At 42.8% G+C, this 24704-nt stretch overlaps 1 protein-coding gene and 1 pseudogene across 1 annotated transcript in view; both read left to right on the forward strand.

The window, feature by feature from the left end:
• LOC144693984 (mediator of RNA polymerase II transcription subunit 12-like protein) overlaps nt 1-24704 on the forward strand; it is a 590784-nt gene that overhangs the window by 31903 nt on the left and 534177 nt on the right. Inside the window, exon 3 of the mRNA XM_078564267.1 lies at nt 7472-7576. Coding sequence (XP_078420393.1) covers nt 7472-7576 — 105 coding nt within the window. The remainder of the gene's footprint in view (nt 1-7471; nt 7577-24704) is intronic.
• LOC144693996 (peptidyl-prolyl cis-trans isomerase B pseudogene) lies at nt 4863-5541 on the forward strand (annotated as a pseudogene).

The raw sequence follows: 24704 nt of genomic DNA on the forward strand, positions 1-24704 counted from the left end.
CTTTCCAAATGCTTATCGGATTCCCCATTAAATGATCTAGTCTGTTCCTCATTTGGAAGCATACAGCACAGAAGGAGGCCGATAAGCTTGTTGTATATGTGTCGGCCCTTGAGGTTTAGTCCCACTTCTCTGCCCCATCCCCATAGCCATACAAGCTTTTCCTTTTTACAGGTGTCAATCCTTTTGAAGTTAGTATTGGACCTGCTTCCCCTATCCTTTCAGGCAGAGAATTTCAAATTATAACAACTCTCTGTGTAATATCTCCCTTTTTTTTTGGCAATTACTTTAAATCTGTGTCCCCTGATTTCCAACCCTTCTGTCAGTGGAAACAGTTCATTAGCCTGAACAAAACCCCTTGTGGTAATGCTATCCATGTTTATAGATTCTGTGGGAGAGGAAAAATTAATTTTATAGAAAGGGTGAAAATGAGGGGGATGAGCAAACTGGTTTCAAACTTGTTCAGATTGCTTCTTTAAAAAAATTCAGTGAAGTGCAGCAGCCTGCCAGAAGTGGCCTTATATTGTCATGGGGGGACACCAGTTTCTTTATTATTTCACTCCATGAAGTGGTAAGATATCAAAATGTAACTCAACTTTGTTCGGTTGGTGACACCTTTGTTTTTGAGTCTGGAGGTTGTGGGTTCTAAGCCCTCAACACAGGAGCGGGTGTATCCCATTCACTCCCTCAAATCCCTGTTCCACTATCCAGTTAGATCATAGTTGTTCTGTAGCTTAACTCCATCTTCCCACTTTTGTTCCAGAACCCTTAAAACCCCTGCCTAACAAAATCTATCGATCGAAAATTTCAAAACTTCTAGTTGACCTCCAGCATCAACAGCTTTTTGGGGGAAGAGGGTTCCAGATTTCCACAACCCTTTTGTGTGAAGAAATGCCGTCTGACCTCACCGCTGAATGACCTGGCTCGAATTCTCCTCGCCACAGGAAATAGAATAGGGAGAAACTGTCAAATCCTTTAATCTTAACACATCAATTAGATCACCACTTAATTTCCTCAAGGGAATTCAAACTTAGTCTATGCAACCCGTCCTCATAACTTAACCCCTTTTTGCTCCAGTATCTTTCTTGTGAATCTGCGTTGCACTCCCTCCAAAGTCAATATGTCCTTATTGATGTGCAGCACCCAGGACTGTTTGCAGTATCCAGATATGGTCAAACAAGAAATTTATATCACTGTGGCATAACTTCCACCCGTTTTGTAATCTAGCTTCCTTTGAGAGAAATGTTAACAATTCACCTGCTTTTCTTCAAATATTGATCCATTTGCCTTTAAGTGCGTATTATTATTTGCGTCTGTGGAATCTTTCAATCTCTCTGCTCCTCCACAGTTTGTACCTTGTCACCATTTACAACATACTCTGATCTATCTTTCTTGGATCCAAAGTTGGTCATCTCACACGTTTCCCACATTGACCTCCGCCACAGATTTGAATACAGTCTAGACTTGTATTTCATTGCAGTGCTAAGGGATTTTCTGTCTTTTGGTTGAGATGCCAAATCGGTGCTCCATCCACCTGTTCAGTTAGGACGGCCTATTCGGTCTGCTCGCAGGGATGGGATGGGATGTTCCTGCCACCTATTAAAAAAAAACACAAACTAATATCTGGACATTGTTGATGTGTGGGAGCTTGCGTACATCAATTGCTGCAACTACAGCAATTGCACTGCCAACTAAGTCATAGGTTGTAAACTGCTGTTATGAGTCTCGATAAGTTGCTACGTGAGTTCAAGCTCTTCCTGTGTTTGGAGCTTTCCTTATTAGCTGCAGTTGCAGAGAAGGTAAAACAGAGGTGCGCGCTAACATATGGTCAAAGGAGTAGAATGCTATTGGGCAAAAGTATCTGCTCACTGACCCTGAGGGGAAAGCTACTAATTTCCAAATCTAAACATCTGCTGTGTTCCAGGAGCCCACAGCTTTCTTTTTTGATCTGGGTTTTTTTAAAAATGTCTTCTAAGAAGCTTATTTAATGTGAAAATGATTATCTTGAGAGGAAAGATCTCGAGAAACGCAAAACTTGGCGCTTCAGAGTGATTTTTCACCAATGCACAGAATATTAGATCTGCACTCTGAAATAAATGCTTTTATTCTGTAGTTTTTAAAAATTCATTGAATATGTCTGATCAGTATTTTCTTTCCATCATTATGGATTGCTGAAGAATATCTCAAGATACTGAATACTCATGTCTGAAATTTGCATATTACAGAAGTGTTTTATTTCCAAAGTGACCTGTATATTCCTTTTCTATCTTTCTAACTTTGCCCCAGTTCACTTGAGGCTGGGGGGGGGGGTTCCTATTTGATCCATGGCTCTGTGGGTGCTGGCATTCCCCTATTGATACCATCACCTCAGCAGCTAGTATTTATATAGTGCCTTTAATGTGGAAAAAATCTCAGTTTATTCCAGCAAAAATGGATGCTAAACGAATAGGAGGAGTGACCCCCCAAGCTTGGTCTCAGAGGTGGGCATTAAGGTCCTTGCCCAATTGGCCATTATACAGGTGAAGCTAGATTGTCAGTGTTGAGGGGCTGTCGATGCTATGTTAACCCAGCCCAGTCTTTCATTCCTAAACATCCAAATAGGCACTTCTAGCCTAGGGGTAGCTGGAGTGTTAACAGAAATATCTTTAACTTGGGGACATTGAGGACAATAATACATTTACCCCACCTGAAATTGGCTGACCCAAAAACACTGCATCAAAAAGGAGCTTGTCTAGTTTGTATGCCACAGTTTTGCATCAGGCAGTGCAGTCAGCCATCAAGCCATTAGGTCAGCATCTATTTGGTGCCCAGCATTTGGTAATGTTAGCGAAGGAATTAACTCTTTCCCAACCCCCCTCACACAAAGACAGATGCATTGTTTAGGTTTAAACATTTTTTGCCTCATTAATTTGGCATTTAAAAAATTGTTATGAAGGTAATTTGATTAAAAATGGACTTTCCTTAAAGTTGATATAAGGACATAAGAAATAGGAACAGGAGTAGACCATTCGGCCCCTCGAGCCTGCTCCGCCATTCAATAAGATCATGGCTGATCTTGTGTTTTAATTTTCACGTTCCCATCTCACCCGATAACCTTTGATTCCTGATAACTGAGTTTAAGTAGAATACAATAAACCAATGATAATTTAAATGAACATTTTATTTAATAACAGAAATTTTACGTGCTGAGGGGTCACTTTTTAAAATGAACTCTTGAGCAACGCCAACTCCCTTCCCGTACCTGCCCTAGGCATGAATTGGGGTATAGTTGGCGTTGTTGCCTCTGGCCCTTGCCCTACCCCCCCCCCCCCCCCCGCCCCCCCACACCCGAATAAAAGACCCAGGTGTGTATTGTGGCAAAGTTTCATAAGCTTTGTCTGGGTTCTTCTACCTTACCCTGGTCTTCATCATGACATGGGATTCAAAGCATTGAATGTTGGCTGACTATTTGATGACACTGCACAGTCAAACTTTACCCTGTGGTGTTGTGACACCCACATGATCATTCTCCAGTAGTGGGCATTGGATGGCATTCTGGAGCAGAATCCCTTGCTGCTTCTCTGCCAGCCTTCTCTCTCATTTGGTGACACTCATGTTGCCCCCCACCTTGCTGCTTCTGCCATTGGCCCCTCGTGGAGAACAGCAGCGCCAGAAATTGCACCTTTTCCAACGAGGGGTTAAACCAAACCTCGTCTCCCCTCTCGGGTGGATGTAAAGGTGTCAGCTGTTGCTCAGTTAATAGAACTCTCTCCCCTGAATCAGAAGGTTGTGGGTTCAAGTCCCACTCCGGAGCCCTGAGCACCAATCCTAGGTGCGGTACTGAGGGAATGCTGTGTTGTCAGGAGTACCCTCTTTCGGATGAGATGTTAATCGGAGGCCCTTCTTCCCACGGTTGATGTAAAAGGCCCCATGGCATTATTTTGAAGCAGAGCAGAAGATGTTTCCCCTGTGCCCTGCCAATAATTATCTCTCAACCAACGTGATTAAAAACGGTAAGATAAAAGCAAAACACTGTGGATGCTGGAATTCTGAAATAAAATTTAAAAAGTGCTGGGAAAATTCTGCAGGCCTGCCAGACATGCTGAGTTTGTTCAGCACTTTTTGTTTTCGTTATGGATTAAACAGATTGTCTGACCATTATCTCATTGCTGTGTTTGGAGCCTTGCTGTGAGTAAATTGACTGCTACATTTCCCATGTTGCAATAGTGACTGCGCTTCAAAAAGTAGTTCGTACAAAGCAGTTTAGGGTGACCTAAAATAGAAATGCAAGTGTTTTCTTCCTGAGATTCCATGGCACTGCGAGGAAGAGCATTAAAGTTCCAATGTCCTGTTTGGCCATATTTCCCCCTTTAACCAGTGCCACCAAAAGCGATTAACTGGTCAATCGTCTCATTGCTGTTTGTTGACCTTGCTGTGTGCATATTATTTACTACATCAGCCTGTGAAACAACAGAGACTGTGATTCACTGGCTACAAAACACTTTGCAATGACCTCAGATCAGAAACGGAACCTGTACCATTTTAGGCATAGTCACTGTTGTGATGTAGGAGGAAGGGAAGAGTGGGTGACAGAACAAGCCTTTAAGGGTTTGATAGGGTGGACTTAGAGAAAATATTTCTGCTTGTAGGGTATCCAAAATTAAATGTTGAAAATATAAGGTAGTCACTAATAAATCCAGTGAGGAGTGCAGAAGAGATTTCTTTACCCAGAGAATGGTTAAATGCAGAACTGGTATGGGGTGAATAGCAGGTGCATTTAAGGGGGAAGCTAGATAAGTAATGAGGGAGCAAGGAATCGAAGGGGGATATGGATAGGTTTGGATGGAACAGGGCGGAAAAGGCTTGTGTGTAGCATAAACACCCGGATGTGCCTCTCCGCCCAGGAGATGAAGCTGCTCGTCACCGCTGCGCTGTTGATTGCTGCCCTCACCTTCCTCCTGCTCCCTGGGGCCTCACAGGCAGAGGAGAAGGAAAAAAGGGTCGAAAGTGACCGTCAAGGTGTATTTTGGTATTAAGATTGGCGATGAGGATGCAGGCCGCAGAGTATTTGGTCTTTCTGGGAAGACAGTTTTTGTTTTTGTTCCGAAGACAGTTGAAAACTTTGTTGCTTTAGCAACAGGGGAGAAAGGATTTGGCTACAAAAATAGCAAATTCCACCGAGTCATCAAAGTGTTTATGATCCAGAGAGGGGACTTCACCTGTGGAGATGGTATTGGTCGGAAGAACCTCTATGGTGACCGTTTCCCTGATGAAAACTTCAAGCTGAAGCACTATGGCCCCCGCGGGGTGGGTCAGTATGGCTAACGCTGGCAAAGACACCAATGGATCCCAGTTCTTTTATCACCACCACCACCACCACCAAAGCCAGCTGGCTGGATGGCAAACAGGTTGTGTTTGGAAAAGTCATCGAAGGATTTGATGTTGTTTTAAAAAAAAAGTCGAGGCTTCAAAGACACGCAGCAGAGATTAAACCACTGAAAGATGTGGTCATTGCAGTGTGGCAAGATCGAGGTGGAGAAACCTTATGCCGTTGCCAAACAATGAACTGTCTGTGATGGGCAGTGAGCTGCAGATGCTTGGCTTTCTGCCCAGACACTTTCAGCCCAGTGACCCAGCTGGGAGATTCCCGTTTAATGTTAAACTGATCTTGGGGTTCCAGGCTGTGTAGATATCTGAACATTCCGGAATCTGGTTCTTGCCAGCTTTGTAAAAAAAATGTACACTGACAATAAACGTGATGGGTTTTCTAGTAAAAAAAGAACACGAGCATAGACCAGTTTAGTTTGGCAGCCTGATTCTGTTTTGTAAATTCTACAAATGCTACCCTGGATATTGTATTTCTCTGGGTTGTGGTGACAGTTTTGGGCGTTTGTAGTTAAGAGGCTAATATTTTAGATAATTCTGTATCATAGGTGCGTGGACCCTAGAGATCTGTATTTAACTTTGAAAGAACTTTAAAGGAACTTCTACTCTGGTTCAACTCTACCCATGTTTAAATGGCGAGAGCTTGGTTACTGATTTTGTGACCTTGTCTGTTTCTTATTCCCCACATGGCTTGGTGGTGGGAAAATCAAATCGAATTGTACACTGAGTGTTAGCAACTTTGAAAGATGTCTGCAATGTTCATCAAACTAGGATTAATACATTTGATATAAATAATAATCATAGGTTTGTTGGACACCTTAAAACAAGTTACTGTCTCTAACAAAGCAAGAATTAAATGACATGATTAGGGGTGGAAGCTATCAAATTTGCAATTGTTCCCACTCAGGAATTCTCCTAGTGCTTATGATGCTGGATTCCTTTACGGAGCAGTGTTGAGACAGTCCTCCAGAGTGCGTGGCAAGTCTTGTGTTAACAATGGAAAGCACCTTGATAAGGTGTAAAATGAGCTGTCTGGTCCCATGAAGGCCTTGTATGCAAAGCTGAACGAGGGGGAAAAGATGCTGTGTGTGATTATTTGTTGCTCAGACAGACTTATGCAAAAGGCATTGTGTTTTGTTGTGTCGTTGAATAATTTATATGTTGTTTTTAAAAACTACATTGTGAATTCTCAATCTCTTCAGACTAATGAAAGAGCATGGGGGGGGTGGGGTGCGGGTTTATGCAACTCTAGGGAATGTCTACCATTGATGATGATTATTGTGCACTTGTGTTGAAGAGCTATGTGCAGCATAACTCCTTCATCGAAAGAAGAGACTGAGTATCGCCAGTTTTAATATTCAAAGAAGCAAACATCTCTCTGGTGTGTTACAGTGGTTGAGTTTGGTACTGAATTGACAGAGATGTGGTATCTACCCTTGTCAAATGGACATGCAATTGTTCTTTTGGTGAAGATGCAGTGATGATCTATATTGGTGACACAATGCTTCAGAGGCATCAATATTATCCAAGATGGATTTGATTTGTGATACCGAGTTCAAATCAGCGTAACCCGCTAACCAATCCAGCAAGGCCCGCAAAATCAAAGGCCTTGCATGGGAACAAAAAAACATTCGAGCGGCTTTGCAAATTTTACAGCAATGGGAGTGTGCAAAGAGCAAGACTGTTGTGGTCCAGTGATCTTCCTGTGGAGCAACACTTGGGGCTCTTCTTAGGGCGTTTCAGAATCATAGGGCCAAACTTATAGTGTTTGTTGTGTTTATTATTTATGGTGTTTTTCAACTTTTACGAATAAATCTGGCTGCATAATGAGTTAACAAAAGAGGAAGGTTCTTTAACATGAGCAGAAATCGAGTGATTCAGCTTTTTTTTTTAAGGGGCAACCAAGACTTTGCATTCTGTGCTATTTTGACCGTCAGCCGTGGCTAACTAAATAGATTTGTAAATGTGTAAAGGTGGGCATCATACCCTTGACCACTGTATTTTAGTCAGATGTGGCTTGGCTAGGCTGTGGGTGGAGAGGCTCCTCTTGTAATCATCGGCGTTACAAAGTCGAGTGAGTTGAACTGATCCATTGTCTCCTATTTTACAGGATGAGTTGACTGCAGTGAATGTAAAGCAGGGTTTTAATAATCAGCCTGCTTTCTCTGGAGACGAACATGGATCGGCCAGGAACATTGTCATCAACCCAGCAAAGGTAAGGGATTTTTCTGGTCAAGTCAAATTGATCTGACAGCTGGAAAATCTTTGTGGTGGCTGGAAGGATTGGGTTTAATGGTGCAAATGGATTTTTTTTCCTTTACTTTATTTCTCACACCCGTAACGTTTAACCCTTTGCTATTTTAACCGGGGACAAATTTTTATTGAAGTCGTCAAATGGGCATCCAGCCAGGAAGAAGTTTTTTTTTTATTATTGAGGAATCCTTGGCATAGGTACTCACTGGATAAACTTGCAGAGGCATTGACGAGAGCCTTTAAGCTGGTAGTTGTGCTCTACTAGCTTGCTAACAGGCAGTTTGGAGGAAATATTAAACGTATAAATGTGCAGAATACTATGTCAGAGGCACTTAATGGGTTGTTGCTGCCTTGGGTGAATTTTCTTATGAATAATGTATATCTTAAATGCTGCACACTTTAAAGAAACATGAGAGAATAATTAAAGAAGCAAAAAAAAAAGGTTTTGGGCTCAAGTCGCTATTGGATGTTAATATTCACTTGCTGGTTGGGGGAAAGGAATGAATTTAAATTTTTAACTTTTATGCTAAAATAATAAAGACTGGTTACTGTACCGTAACAACAGAGTTGCATTATAGATGTTTCTTTGTCTGAAACTAACAGCTTTTTCCTCCCTCTTGGCTTAGTCTTTGAAATCCTGCACCACTTGTTAGTTCAGGCTTTTGAATCTATTGGGATGCGTATTAATGGTTAGCTTCATCAAAACAACTTTCAACACTTGTACTTGGGCATGAACAGTATATTCTCGTCACCAGAGTTCTAATCTGATGCAAGGGCTTTGCAAAAGAGCTAAAGGGCTGTATGCTCTATTTTCACTCCCCTACCGCATCCAAATCTTTACAAGGAGAGTAGGGAAATCTGTCCATTTGGGCTGCCTTGGCATTTGCAAACTGTTCTTTCATACCTAATATGATGGAGATATTAAGGTTAGTGACACTATTTTGGTCCTTAACTGGCTTACTCACACCCAGGCTGGGATCCTATGGCTAATTAGAACACTCTATGCTCTTCCAGTGGAGAATGTTACCGATTAGCATTTGTCCTATTTTACAATAAAAAAATGTATTAAATCTTCTGGATATCAAGGCCCCTTTTCCAAGACGCAGCCCATGGATGCACCTGAGCATCTGTAGTATAACCTGAAGCTTTGAATGAGAGCATTACCATGGCAGGAGATGTATTTTGAAAATTCTTACCTTTTGGGTTGCAGAATATCAGCTCTGTAACTGCGCTCGAACACAAATGAACTGTTGGACAATTAAAGCCCTTTATCCACAACTGTGTGAACCATTCTCTGTGACTTTGGGGGCAGTGGAGTCAAAAACCTTGGTGTCTTTTTAGAAAAAGCTGGTAGCTGTGTTGAGGGTGACCCTGGGTATTCTGAGATGGATGAGCGAAGGTTGGCTTTTTAAAAAAAAAAAATTCTTTCAGGGGATGTGGAGGTCGCTGGCAAGGCCAGCATTTGTTGCCCATACCTAATTGCCACAAATGAGTGGCTTACTAGGCCATTTCAGCAGGCAGTTTAACAGTCAACTATATTGCTGTGGGTCTGGAGTCACATGTAGGCCAGACCAGGTAAGGTTGGCAGATTCCGTTCGCTAAAGGACATTAGTGAACCAGATGAGTTTTTGCATCAATCTATGACAGTTTCGTGGTCAATTTCACATTTTAATTCATTGAATTTAAATTCCAACAGCTCCCATGGTGGGATTTGAACCTATGTCCCCAAAGCATTAGCCTGGGCCTCTGGGTTACTAGCCCAGTGACATTACCACTACGTCACCATCTCCCGATAAGGCTACATGACCTTCCTAAGTAACATTTAACCGGTGGAGATTTAGCAAATGCATTGAAAACCATTATTCTTTTAGTAAGAATTTTAATTTCAGAATCATTTCAAATGACTCTTTTTTTTGCTGAAGGGAAGATGGCCACAGTTAACTTGTTTCACCGTGAAATTTTATCGCATTATGCCTTACGACGCCTTTTTGTTTTGGAAAGCTGACATGTCATTTTCCTCACCCTGTCATGAAGGGCATTAAATTCCTTCTTTGTTTTTGCTCGTGGCTGCAATGGTTTTCTCTTGTGTATGCTGATGTTTCTATGCTAGTGCCCTTCTCCAGACTGCTGTAATCCAAGACCCTGAAATTCTCTTAATCTGCAACGCACTGAACTTGTTTTTTTTAAAGAAAGCAGTCTCACCGCTTATTGTTGAGCTTGAAGTATGTAGCCTGTGACTCCCAAGGGCAAAATGTTTAGCTCAGTGGAGCAGGCGCGCGCCCGATTGGCTCGAACGTGAAATGACACACGTTGACGTCGGCCGAGCAGTTGCGCGATAGTTCAGTCAGCGGGTGCTCGCTGGAGGCGGCAGAGCGTCCGCTGACAATTAAAAGGCCCGTTAAGACCATTAAAGAATCAATTAAGTTAAATTTTTCGCCGCCCGTCCAACCTTACGGCTGGCGGGCAGGAGAAAAGACCAAGCGGGCCTTTGCGTTTTTCTGGAAACCTCATCCACGAGCGGGATGAGGTTTCCAAAAGCAAATAAAAATAAAATAAAAAGTTTTACAATTTGACTAATAATGTGTCCCTGTTCCTGTGACAAGAGTCGCATGAGTGGACATGTTTTATTACGTTTTTATTTTCTTTGCTTCATCTCCCTGAGGCAGCTCCGTGCCTCAGGAGATTTTCAAGCGCTCACTCGCGCGCGCGCGCACACGCGAAGTTCGTGCTCAGCCCACTCGGCCTCCTCCCCCCCCCCCCCCCGACTTCACGGGCAGCGTGAGCACTGCTGCTCGCGTTTCGCGGGCTTTAATTGGCCCACCAGCACGAAGTTGCGATCTGGCCCCGATCGCGGGCGGTGGTCATCTTCCCGACCGAGCCCCCCCCGACGTGGGCTAAATTCTGCTCCAAGGATTATCTGTGGTCAGGATTGGATTTGGCCTTTATTAAAATGAATGTATACTGCCTTGTCGGTTCAAGTTGAAAGTTAGGAATTCAAGATTAACCCAGCTGCTGTATAATTAGTTTAGAAATTCCATTGTTGAGAATTAGATTGCAACGCTAAAACTTATAATAGCTTTCGGGGGGAAAAAGTAGATGCAAAGATGGTGAGATTGCTGAAAGACAAAGTGTACGTGGAAACAACAAAAAATGCGGCAAACACTCAGCAGGTCAGTCACCTCTTGCAGAGAGAACAGACAAGCTAATCATAGACAAAAACAGAATTACCTGGAAAAACTCAGCAGGTCTGGCAGCATCGGTGGAGAAGAAAACAGTTGACGTTTCGACAGACATGTGGGCAAGAGAACAGGGTGGAGTGTTAAAATGGCAAGCGACAGGGAGGTTTGGGTCTTTCTTGCGGACAGACCGCAGGTGTTCTGCAAAGCGGTCGCCCAGTTTGCGTTTGGTCTCTCCAATGTAGAGGAGACCGCATTGGGAGCAACGAATGCAGTAGACTAAGTTGGGGGAAATGCAAGTGAAATGCTGCTTCACTTGAAAGGAGTGTTTGGGCCCTTGGATGGTGAGGAGAGAGGAAGTGAAGGGGCAGGTGTTGCATCTTCTGCGTGGGCATGGGGAGGTGCCATAGGTGGGGGTTGAGGAGTACGGGGTGATGGAGGAGTGGACCAGGGTGTCCCGGAGGGAATGATCCCTACGGAATGGCTGTCCTTGGCTTGCTGCATTGTTCCAGTGAAGCCCAACGCAAACTGGAGGAACAGCACCTCATCTTCCGACTAGGCACTTTACAGCCTTCTGGGCTGAATATTGAATTCAACAACTTTAGATCTTAAACTCCCCCTCCCCCCATCCCCACCCCGTTTCTTCCCCCTCCCTTTTTTTTCAATAATTTATATAGATTCTTCTTTTTCCACCTATTTCCATTATTTTTAAATCTACAACTAATACTTTGTTAGTCTTTCCACCCCACCCCCACTAGAGCTGTACCTTGAGTATCCTGCCATCCATTCTTAATTAGCACTTTTCTTAGATAATATCACCACCTTCAACACCTCTTTGATCCTTTTGTCTGTGACATCTTTTGATTATCTGCTCCTATCACTGCTTGCTTGTCCCCACAACCACCCCACCCTCAACTTCTCTCTCCCCCTGCCCCCCACCTTAGACCAGCTTATATTTCACCCCTCTCCTAACTAAACTTCAGTTCTGCCGAAGGGTCATGAGGACTCGAAACGTCAACTGTTTTCTTCTCCACCGATGCTGCCAGACCTGCTGAGTTTTTCCAGGTAATTCTGTTTTTGTTTTGGATTTCCAGCATCCGCAGTAGCTTTTAGCTTTTTGTTTTTAAGCTAATCATAGAGCCAGACAGTACAGAATGATGCCATTTAGCCCATTGTACTTGTGCCAGCTCTTTTCAAAGAACTATCCAATTAGCTCCACTCCCCGACTCTTTCCTATTGCCATGCCTTCCTTTTCTTCTCAAGTTTACATCCAAATCCTTTTTTTGGAATGTTAGCATTGGATCAGCTTCCACCACCCTTCCATGTAGTGCATCCCAGCTCATAACTCTGAAAATATTTCCCCTCATCTCCTCCCAGGCTTTATTGTCAATCATCTTAAATCTCTATCCCTTCGTTACCAACCCTCCTGCCAGTGGGAAAGTTTTTCTCTTAACCAAGCAGCTCAGAATTTGAACAATTGTAAGTTCTCTTGTCAGATTCCAGCACCTGCTTTTTTTAAAAATGGATTTCAACTCAGGCTCCGAGAATATCGAGGAAAATAACTCGTCCCATTTTTCCAGTCTGAGTAAATCGCCTCCATTTAACATCCCCAAGTCGCATTTCTCCATTCCGGGTTGTTTTTTTTTTGTCATTCAAAACTTTGTGATCAGGAAATATACTGCACTCTGGCAGTGGTGGTGGGGGATGAGTTGGGAAAGGGAAGTTCACAAGGGCAGGGAAAAGGGGTTTGAGGAAAGGGAAGGGGAGTGGGACTAATTGCAGAGCTCTTTCAAAGGGCTGGCACAAGCACAGTGGGCCAAATGGTCACCTACGATGTACGATTCTGTTTCGTTCAGCAAGCAGGAGCATGCAGTCATTTTTGCCTTTGCATCTGCTTAGTTGCGTACCCTGGATCCTCGGAGTTGGGAGGTTGATGGGGCTGTCTTTCCTAAAGTTTAACTTATCTTCTGATTAATTTTCATACATCTCAAGTTGCTGTTACTTGGTGTTTCTGGTACAGGATTTGTCCACTAGGAAGGCAACGGCTATAGGAGCAGACCTCTTGCCCAGGCCTGAGAAATTCAAACAGAACAGACCAGGCAGTAAGAAATAGAAGTGCAAATAGAATGGAATTGCTTTGGCTTGGTGTGCTGGGGTGCCTGGGCTTTAGGAGCTACAATTTGGGTACTTCTAATCTTCAGAACCTTAACAGTATTGTGGTTAGATCTGTCACTTGAATTGCCATGGCACATACTTTCCTGTGTTGGATTAAAACTGAAACTGTGGAAAAAGATTGGAGTGGTAATAATATAGCCCTGATCACTGCCTCAGCTAAGAACTCAATTTAGTACAGGGCCAGCAATCAAACTTGGCAGTACCCACAGTGTAAAATGATGACTCGGTCCACTGAGCCATTGGGCGTTCCGGGGAGAATTTGTGGCTAACGTTGTCATGATATTTAGCCTGCTGGTTAAATTGGCCAGAGGTTGTATTTGTAATAATTTCAGTTCAAATGTGCAGTCTAACATTATGCGCCACCTTAAAATAAGTGATTGTTATTTGGCGTATTTTTAGTGGAAGTGAATACATTTCCATGGGCTGAACACTGTTTTGTCCTTGTTCATTGCACAGCAACGCTGCAGGTATAATTGGTTCCAAAGGATAACTTGCATTAGACGGCCACCTCCCGAACTGTTCTAGGATGCTGGATACCATTCAGTAGGTTTTAACGGAAGCTTTGTAGTTTTAAGTAGGTTATCTGTATGTATTTATTAACTACAAGAGCCGTGTACATATATGTATACAGTAAAGGGTTCAAGTTAGGAGCTGTCTCCATACTTGCATGTACAAATGGCTCTGTCCAACACTCGACTGACCCCAAGGTGCGAGCTATGTGTTCTCTTACGTCACTGTGTGAGCAGTACTGTACTCAGTCCCATGTAAACCCGATATGTGCCAGAGCCTTATACTACACTAACCATCCATTCCTCCATGCATAATGTCTCATGCAAGAACCTCCCAAACTGTGATGTCCACCACCTAGAATAGCGAGGCAGCAATGGGAACACCATCACCTCCAAGCTTACCTTGCACAGCATTCCAATTTGAACATATACATTAATTCCTCACTCACCTTTTGTAGCTGTGTTCTTGAAAAGTGCAACTTTAAATGAAACAATGTAAAGCAAATCACCTTTTCCCATTACGACCAATGTAAAAGCTGTAGTTAGATTCTGTAGAACCTTTCCCAGCAGGATAAAAAAAAACCTTATACCCTGTAAGTTGAAATACTGCATATTCCTAAATTCCCATATTTGTATATGAAATAACTTTTAAAATAAATTAAAAAATACAGAGGAAATATGCTAACTCTTTCTACTTACCCCCTGCTCATTGCCGCTCTCGCTCGCTGACCCTTGAGCTCGGTGATCCCACCTGCCCCCTCGCTGTGAGCAAGGGCTCGGCAGAGGGAGAAACGAGCGTGGCAGTGAGAGGAGCTGTGAGTGGGAGGGTCGGGGAGGGAAGCAACGAGTGGGGAAAGGTCGAGGAGTGGCAGGGTCGGTGAGCGGGAGAGTCAGGGAGGGAAGCGACAATTAGAAAAGGTTGCTCCAAAAATGACGCCGATGGGGGTCATGTGTTACATCAGCCTGGTGTGAAGCAACATTAAAACTGAAATCCTGCCATTAAGTACACATACCGACCCTGTTATCATCCACAATGTTAAAGCAGAATGACTTAAAACGGGTGGTTGCTGTATCACCGGGTCAAAACCCTGTAACTCTGTCCCTAACAGTACAGTGAGAGTACCTTTACCACAGCGACATTCAAAAACTTACAGGCATCTGTCAGATAGGCTGGAGTTATCCTTGGGAGCACAGCTATTGATGTACAAGTCAGGGGGCAAAGAAACATGAAAGCAACAGACATCCATGGCTATTCGACCTATATCTAATTGGACAGTAAAATTAATGTGTTTGTGTGCCTAGTGGGAAAGAACTGCTTTAATCTGGAGTGTTCTGCTAATAAGATACCCTCCCCTTCATAGAAAGCCACATGTGTATAAGGTTAGCTATCTTGGGGTGTTCAGATCTCTTTTTGGCTGCCTTTAACTAGGTTGTGACAATGATAAGAGCTCCATGAAGCTGCAGTATTGATGTGATGTTCATTAAAGGCTTTGTTAAAAGATTCTGAAGAAGCCTTGTCAGAACTTGGACTTCGTATTTTCATTTAAATGAAATATTTTGGCAAATTGAGCATTGCATTGCTATATTCTTTGCTTTTATGCAATTATAATTGAGAAGAGATTGTGGAAACTGGGCCTGTATTCTCTAGAGTTTTGAAGAATGAGAGATGATCTCTTTGAAACTTACAAAATTCTTACAGTGTGTGACAGGGTAGATGTTGATAGGATATTTCCTCTGGCTGGTAAGTCTAGAAGCAGGGGACACAGTCTCAGAATAAGGGGCAGGTCATTTAAGACTGAGGTGAGGAAAAATTTCTTCACTCAGAGGGTGGTGAATCTTTGGAATTCTCTACCCCAGAGGATTGTGGAAGCTCAAACATTGAGCATGTTCAAGACAGAAGTCGATAGATTTCTGGATACTAATGACATCAAGGCATATGGAGGTAGTAGGAAAAATGACGTTCAGGTAGATGATCAGTCATGATCTAAATGAATGGCAGAGCAGGCGCGATTGGCCGAATGGCCTACTCCTGCTCATATTTCCTATAATGCTTGTATCTAGGCTTGACTGTTAGTTTCATCCTGTATGATGTAGTCTTAACAGTGCTGTATTGATGTGCAGTCCACAAGACCCTCTGCTCAACATATTGGTAAGAGGAAGGTTATTAACCCTGTGAGGAGTGATGCCATGGAGGGATTTGGACGCAAACATGTGAGTTTTAAATTCAAGATGCTGGTGGAATTGGGAGCCAGTGTAAGTCAGCAAGGAGTAATAAGCCCCTCAGTGTAGTGACCTGTTACGTAGGCAAAAGTGATAATTGTCTTGTGCACATCAAGATTTTGTCACCTAGAGCTGAGTGACCGAACAAAATCACATTTTGCGGCTTTGATTGAGGGAAGGGACAGTGGAAAATTTTGATCAGGACACTTTTCCTCTTCCTCCTTGAACAGTGCCATAGGATCTTTAATGCTTGATCCAGTAGAACAGGTAGACAGGATTTTGGCTTAACCTTATCTGGAGAATGACCTTCAATAAAGCAGTATTTGCTCAGTACAACACTGACCCGTTGACCTAGATTAAGTTCAAGCTCCTGGTACAGAGGATGAATGCAACCTTCTGCTGCAGAAACAAAATTGCTATGCCTGAAGCAAGCCGGCTAGTCAATCAATATGATCATGACTGATTTTGGGCTTTAACTCCATTTTCCTGTCTACTCCCCTTATCCCTTGATTCCCCGAAATACCAAAAGCCTGTCCAGCTTGACCTTATTATTTGACGATGGAGCATCCACAACTGTCTGGGGTAGAGAATTCCAAAGACTCGCAACCATCTGAGTGAAGAAATTTCTCATCTCAGCCCCTTATCCTGAGTGTGTGTCTCCGATTTCTCAGCCAAGGAAAACAGGCTTTCGGAGTTTACACTGACGAGCCCCTTCAAACGATCTTTACTCTGAATTTGTAGTCCTGTCCATGAGCTGCTTCCATTGGAGTGCCTTGTGAAAATAATCACCCTCCTCCTGTTGGCCCCTTACTATCACTCCAGTTGTCGTGACTAGATAGTGGGATCTGCAATCTGCTGCACTAAGGTTGACCTTTTTTTAAAAGCCCATATTTTTGCAACTAGCATTACATGCTGCGAGTTTACTCTAAGTACATAATGAGCATTACTTTGGTTGCCTGCACTCCTCTTGCTGTTCGAATGATCTGAGTAGAGTCGGTGTAAATGACCTGCCCTCAGCAGCTCTTCAAATGGTCCAGAAGTGTAGTAAACGTAAAGCAGCGGGTTTGTAAATTGTGCTACAAAGTGAAAACAACAGGACATGCGATATCTTAGTGTCCCAAATGCTGTAACGGTGCTCGCCTAAGGATCGATTTCTTCTGTTGCATCGGTAGGAAATACCTTGCAGAATGGCTGATTTGCGAACTGGGGGCAAGCTGCATTCCACATCAAATGAAGTTACGTCGGCCTTTGATTGAAATCCCTCTCACAATTTGTCAGTATCATGAAGATTTAAAGGGTTTCTGCAGTGTGACGTACTTTACCATCTATTTTCCCTGAAATAGACACAGTCAGCTTGTTTTGAATAAACTCTTTAAAAAAAAATTCATTGTACCCTTAGTGGGTGACATTGCATTCATTAGAGCTATAATCCTGGAGATGGGGGTAAACACTCAAATAATGACGCATGTTGTTATAATGGACAATGGTTAGGACCACGGACTGATGGCCACGGAATAAGTTTAAATACTGTTTTGCATGAAGTTCTGGAAATTTTATTCATATTTGATTCTAGCCGTTGTTTGAAAACCAAATTTGATGGCAAGTTATTCGAATTGTACTGAGAACAAATAATTAAATAAATAAATAAAGCTGGAAAACTTAAAGTGAAGCCAAAGATTTTTTGATGGGCATTATTGGGTAATTGTTGTTTGTGGGAATATAGCCAATGGGACATTTTGAGCTTGATGGTCTTCCTCAGGGCCAGGTGACCACTAGGTTCACCATTGTGGCCAACCTATTTCTTCAGAAGGGTAGATTTTATAGATACGCACTCATTTGGATGTCCTGAAGGAAAGCTGCTCAACTTCCCTTAAGATTTTACATTGTAAAAGTGTAGCTAGAGGCAAACAGCTGTGGTTTGCAAGAATAAAGCCTCTGATTGCATCCCCAGGATGTCTTGAAGTATTTTATGCCCAACGTGTTGCTATGCACAAATGAGTGAGAGACGAGCATTGTGCACATCCATGCTCGCTATCCTTTCCAAATGCTAATAGAGCTAACTCTGGGAGGGGGGAAAGAGAGATTAAGAGAAACAGTGAAAAAATTGCTACTAATTTCTAGAAGATCTGTAGGAAATTTCCCTCCCCAGACTCGAAACCAATCAAGTTAACTTCTATAATGCATCACTTTGATTAACTAAACCACCACCCCCCCCACCCCCAGCTGTGTTCCTGAATATGTACAAGGTCGCAAAAGACTGTTTCTATCCATCTGTTTGTAGGTTGTCTTGATATCTACTTTGCAAATCTCTCTTTCAGTAACCATTTAGATATTGTCTTTCACAGCCTCAAAATGTTCCAAAGTGCTTTTCAGCCAATGGAATACTGCTTCAACAAAAACATTGCCACCATTGTAACATGGGAAATGTGGTGGTCAATTTGTGTACAGTCAAGTCCCGCAAACGTTAACTAGATAATGACCAGAAGATATGCTTTGGTAATATTGGTTGAGGGATAAAAAAATGTTGGCCGGGACACTGGCGAGTGCTCCTCCATTCTTCTTCGAAACGGTGCCATGAAATTTTTTACGTTCCCCCTGGGCGATCAGACGGGGCCTTGATTTAACATCTTATCTGAAAGATGGCACCTCTGACAGTGAAGAGCTCCCTCAGTTTCGAACTGAGGTGTCAGTTTAGATTCTGTGCTCATCCCTGGGGTAGGACTTGAACCCACTACCTCTGACTCTAAAGCAAAAGCGCTGCCACTGAGATATGGCTGACAGCTGGAAGTTATAAACTGCACAATTTTCTTTTATCAGTGACAGTGCAGACCTGTTTTTTGCTTAGTGCGTGATGCTCTTGTGCACTAATGCATTGGCCCTTTCTGCTCAGTATCTGATGGGTAATGATGTGGGAAGGAATTATAAACAGGCCTGGCAAGGGACCACTGCAGTGTTGCTCTTGTGAAGCTGGCATGGTATTATAAAAGCACCATTAAAGGAGCAATCCCATCCATTAGTATCTGCCAGTCTTTTTGTATTTTACTGTTTATTAAATTTAACAATTCATTGCCTGCCTTCCATTTGGAGTGCACCAGATTTGCCCCGACTCTAATGTGGTTGAAACTCATTCTGCTAGTGAGTGTGATGTCTGCGTTATGTTGGAGACATGATGGCGTGCGACCTTTTGCATCTATGCTGAAGCAGCAGCTGTAATAAATTGCAATCACAGTAAAGAGGAATGCAGCCGAATTACAACTTGCGCTTTCAAGTCGCTACAACTGTGTTTTAATTTCAATTGGATTCTCATTTAAATATCTGGAGCTTATTCTTGAAGCAGCCTTTCTCACTAAAATTTCTGTTACAAGTTGGAAGGAAAAATAAAAGCTTTGCACTCATTGCCAAAAGAGGTGATATTTTTTGTTGTTTATCAAACATCAGTGTAGCACAGCAGCAAGACGAACACTATCTCTCGGTACAGTGCTTGCTACTTATCCTGTACACGTTCAGCTGTGATATGGCTGGCTGCACCTCACCAATCTATCAAGGAAGTGCATCTTTAAGGGAATTTGTTATGAAGCGCAAAGCTAGTCTAATTAGTGTTTTGTATGTGCTTTGTTTGAAATGATTTATTACTTTGAAAATAGTTTTTAATATTTAGTAAATGTTGTTTGGTGCACTGAAAGGCACCAGAGATGCTGGGGGGGTTGAATGGAGGAAGGGATAGGGCAGTGTAAAAACGTCGGTGGTTCCCCATTCAAAGTTTATTCATCTGCATCTCACCATTGCCATGTTATCTCATTCATGCGCTTTGGGTATTGTGGTTAAAGCTCCACTTCTGAAGCAGTTAGCAGTCCGAATTAGTGCACAGAGGAGGTCCAGGGAAATCCAACATCAAATTTCCGTTTCTGTTGATGAGGTGCAAGGATCGGAGAAATGGGATGAGCTGTGAGTTAATACTGGAACACCTTGACGATGTCCAAGGTAGGGCAAACCAACTGCTGGTAGAGAGGAAACGAGAGGCGAGATTGGCAGTGGTGAAAACTGGGAGGTGGGGAGAAAAGAGGATCGAGAATAAGCTGGTAATATACAATGGGAAAGATAATCAGGAGGCGTTGCGGGTGTGCCAGAGGAAACTGGAGTATGAGAAGTTTGTTTTTGCTGTTTCAAGAAGCTTCTGAAAGAAATAAAGATCCAAAAGGACCAGGTTACCTGAATCTAGAGAGGACGTAATAGAAACAAAGTGCTGGAAAATCTCAGCTGTTCTGGCAGCATCTGTGGAGAGAGAAAGGTTAATGCTTCAAGTCCAATATGACTCAGAGGCAGAAATGTGATGGGTTTTTATGCTGTTGAAAAAGAGGGAAGCGGGGGTCAGGTGGAACAAAAGGGAAGGTCAGAGATAGATTAGAGGTCAAGGAGACTAAATGCCACTGATGCCGTGGAACAAAAGACAAAGGGCGTGGTAATGGCTGTAGTAAAGAAACAAAGTATTGGTCCAGAGTATGTGTTAATAGGAGAATAAAGATAAGCTCTGAAAGCAAAAACATGAAAACAGGATACAAACTGGCACTTGGGACAGGGGAAGGCAAAATTGAAAATGGAGGACAGGGAGACTATGATGGTGCAGTTCCTGTAAGTTGCAGTGCATCAGAGTGCTGGCATGTGGATGTACTTTCTCCTTCCCTGCGGAATTAAAAAAAATAAATAAATTGTAGGCCTCACTGGCAAGGTCCAGGATTCATTGCCCATCCCTAATTGCCCTTGAGAAGGTGGTGGTGAACTGCTGCAGTCCCTGTGGTGTAGATACACCCTCAGTGCTGTTAGGGAGGGAGTTCCAGGATTTTGACCCAGTGACAGTGAAGGAGTGGCGGATATGTTTCCAAGTCAGGATGGTGTGTGCCTCGGAGGGGAACTTGCAGGTGGTGATGTTCCCATGTGTCTGCTGCCTTTGTCCTTGTAGGTGGTAGAGGTCGTGGGTTTAGAAGGTGTTGCTACCGAAGCTTTGGAGAGTTGCTGCAGTAGCAGTTTTATACAGCTGGGCCACTTCAGATGGCAATTAAGAGTCAACCACATTGTTGTGGGTCTGGGTTCAAAAGTGGACCAGACAAAGTAAGCATGGTAGATTTCCTTCCCTCAAGGACATCAGTGAACCAGATGGGTTTTTATGACAATTGGTGATGGTTTCATGGTCACCATTACTGAGATTAGCTTTTAATTCCAGATTTATTATTTAATTGGGGATTTGATGTTGTTAATGTCATTGAATGTCAAAGGTAGGGTGTGGGGAGGGGATTGGGGTAGATTTTACTAGATTCTCCTGTTTTGAATTAGTCATTGCCCAGCACTTGAGCAGTGTGAATATAACATGCCAGTTTTCAGCACAAGCCTGAATGTTGTCCAGGTCTTACTGCATGTAGGCAAACACTGCATCATTATCTGAGGAATGGCGCTGAAAGTTGTGCAATCATTGACAAACATCCCTATTTCTGACCTTATGGAGAGAAGGTCATTGAAGCAGCTGGAGATGGTTGGGCCTAGGACATAATACAAAGAACTCCTGCAGCAATGTCTTGAGGCTGAGATGATTGGCTTCCAAAATCATAGTCATCTTCCTTTGTGCTAGATATGTCCCCGACCAGCGGAGAGTTTTCCCCTGATTTCCATTGACTCCAGTTTTGTTAGGGTTCCTCAGTCGAATGCTGCCTTGATGTCAAGGTGCTCACCTCACCTCTAGAATTTGACTAATTTGTCCATGTTTGGACCAATGAGGTCAGGAGCCAAGTAGTCCTAGCGGAATCTAAACTGGACATCGGTAAGCAAGATATTGTGGAGTACTGTCGCTGGATAACTGCTATAGAGTCAATTTTCCAGGCAACTTTTCTTGGTGGAAACATTGAACTTTATTTATGAGACAGCAGCAACAGCTACATGTATGCATCTAATTTTATAACTAAAGAAGAACTCTGACCTAGAGGTCCCCCACGCTGCTAACTGATAGGTTTACATAGATCATGTGATCTTACAACACAGGATTGTTCATAAAGCTACAGTCCTACGTTTCTCGGAACTATAATTACGACAGTAACCCTGCTGATGACACCTACTATCAATTGCTAGCCTTGACTCTGCTGCTGTGGGGGCAGAGAGCTCTCGATGCAGAGTCTTGACCAGACTGATAATGCACACCTTCTATCAGTTATGTAAGAAGGGTTTATAAGTGGCCTGGAATTGATGTTTTGGGTGTAGGAAGTTTGTGACTGTCAAGGGAAAATCATTATGCTTATGCAATAATTTACCTATTGAAATAAAAATGTCTGATATATCGTATTGTAATGCTGAACTCGCTTTAGGGCAGTTCATGTAGAGTAGGGATAGAAGTTATCTTGCTGTGCCCAATAATAGGGAAGAAAAGCATTATTGGAAAATTGACCCTGGGATAAGTGAAGGCCTTTCCTCCAGGTTTTATTTAATCTTAACAACTGAAGCTGATATGCATTTGTTATAGTCACACTCAATCTTCTTGTAATCACATTTTTAACAGTAAGATTCTGAAGAGGTTTGATAGGATAGACACAGAGAGGTTGTTTCCCCTGAGTGGGGAATCGAGGAACACAGGGGCACAGTCTTGGGATAAGGAGTTGATCATTTTAGGGCTGAGATGAGGAGAAATTTTTTCTCTCAGAGGATTGTGGATCTTTGGAATTGTCTACCCCTGAAGGTTGTGGATGCTCTGCCATTGAAGATGTTTGAAACTGAGATTGAGGGATGTTTGGTCCCTCAGGGAATCAGTAAATTGTGGGGAGCAGGCAGGAAAGTGGAGTTGAGACCAAAGATCAGCCATGATTGTATTAAATGACGGAGCAGAATCAACGGGCTGTATGGTCCACTGCTCCTATTTCTTGTGTTCTTAATATCTGCAGAAAATGCAAATTTACTAATATAAATAGATCTAAGTGACTTGCAGGAAGCCAGAGTTATTTAATGAATGCGCAATTTCATCACAAAGCAAAAGGCAGCGTCTTCTCCTCCTCACGGTAGACCTGGCAAATCCTATTTAGGTTCTTTTTGAACCTTCTGAAACTTTTAATTGTTTTTTAAAATTTTTTAGGGAAAATGGTTAAAGGACATTCCTGTTTACCTAGCACACATATCAGTCAGATCTGTTGGGTTGGTTCACAAAGTTTTAAATTTGTTGTTTCCTGCCCATATTTTATCACAGAACTATTGCTGTAACACCCAGGGGATGAATTTCCTCAAACACATCAGATGCTGAAGAGCCTCTGAGGTGGCCAAGGTGGGGGGGAGTCTTAAGTTGCAATCCCACTTTAGTCTGCCTTTCGGGTAAGCCGCCATCTTGAAACAGGTGTTAGGAGCAGCAGTCCCAAATATCTTGTAAGGCTCTGACAGCCAAATAAACTGCTTGCCCATTAAAGGTGCCGCATACCATTTTGGTATTGTCAGCAAGGCAGACTCTCAGAAATCTGTGTTTTTTATTTTTACAAAATGCAAAACAATGATTTGGAACAGACATCAGCTTTGTGGAGTCTGCCAAAACTGGGAGAAGAGTTCAAACTCAGTCCTCCTGACTCCTGACCATCCTGACTTGGAAATATATCACCATTCCTTCACTGTCGCTGGGTCAAAACCCTGGAACTCCCTCAATAACTAAACTGTGGGTGTACCTACACCACAGGGACAGCAGCTCACCACCATCTTCTCAAGGGCAACTGGGGTTTGGCAATAAATCCTGGCCTAGCCAGCGAAGCCCACATCCCGTGAGTGAATAAAAAAAATTCCCTCTAGGCTGATAAAAAGGTGACCCAATCTCGATGGGAAACTTGGGGTTGGGGGGGGTGTGGGGGGGGCTTGATTTAGTGTGTGGTGAAAAGGAGGACACTATTCAGAAAATAATATTGTCCGAAGTGAATCTGGATTTTAAGAAGGTGCTAGAGATAGCGCTGGCCATGGAAAGCGCAGTAAGAGATTCAAAAGCAGTACAGGGTGTGCAAAATGGCGCCGTCCTTCATATCGGGCGGAAAACCTCAAGTAAAAGTGGCACAAAAAAGCGAGACTCTGTCAAGAAGCAGGAAACAGACCCCGCTGGCCGAAGAATGAAGAAAAATAACTTAGCAGCAAAATTTAAAATAATTTTAGTAGAGGTGGAAGCAATGAGTTTTTAGTGATTGGCAGTTTAAAAAATCGAATGCTACAATTGGCACAGAAATGGGCATATAATGAGGCAATGCAAGGAAAGGTTCAAGCAGGCTTGTAAACAAAAGAAGAAGCCTAGTCGAATCTACAATGTGGAAGAGCCTGAAACAGAAAATTCTGACATTTACTCTTGGTTAATCTGAAAGTTGGAAAGACAGAACCAATGTTTGTCACAGTGAAAGTAAATGGCAAACCTGTTAAAATGGAACTAGACACAAGAGCTCCCACTACAGTAATTGGGGAACATACCTTCAGATATTTGAATAATGGTGAACATCAGTTAAGCTTAGAACAAACAGCCACCAAACTAAAAACATCTACAGGTGAAGACATTCAAGTAAAAGGCATAAGCAGAGTAACTGTCCATTATGGAAGTCAATCCACAAAGCTACCAGTGTTGGTATTGAGAGGCAGAGGACCAAGCCTTCTAGGGTGAAATTGGCCAGGGTAAATCAACCTTGATGGGCCATTGAGGATTCCAAAAGGAAGCTGGAAGCATTCCTGTTTTGAAAAATGAGTGTGTAAGGACTCAACGACCTGAAGAAATGCAGGCTGTCTTAAGTCAAAACCTAGAAGAACAGCAGAAGAAACTCGAAGAGACTCTGCTTGATGACAGAGTTTGAGACGAGGTGAGCAACCTTTCGAAGGGAAAAAGAAAACCTATTGAAAGACCTTCACACACACTACAAGATTACCTCAAGTCAAAGCTTGTACCTCTGGATAAGTATGAAAAGAAACAGAAAGAATTCAGCACTTCTCTGAGTAAATTGAAGAATGAGTTGGCAGAGAAGACACAACAACG

This window comes from Cetorhinus maximus, chromosome 19 (genome assembly GCF_964194155.1).
Source record: "Cetorhinus maximus chromosome 19, sCetMax3.hap1.1, whole genome shotgun sequence".
NCBI lineage: Eukaryota > Metazoa > Chordata > Chondrichthyes > Lamniformes > Cetorhinidae > Cetorhinus > Cetorhinus maximus.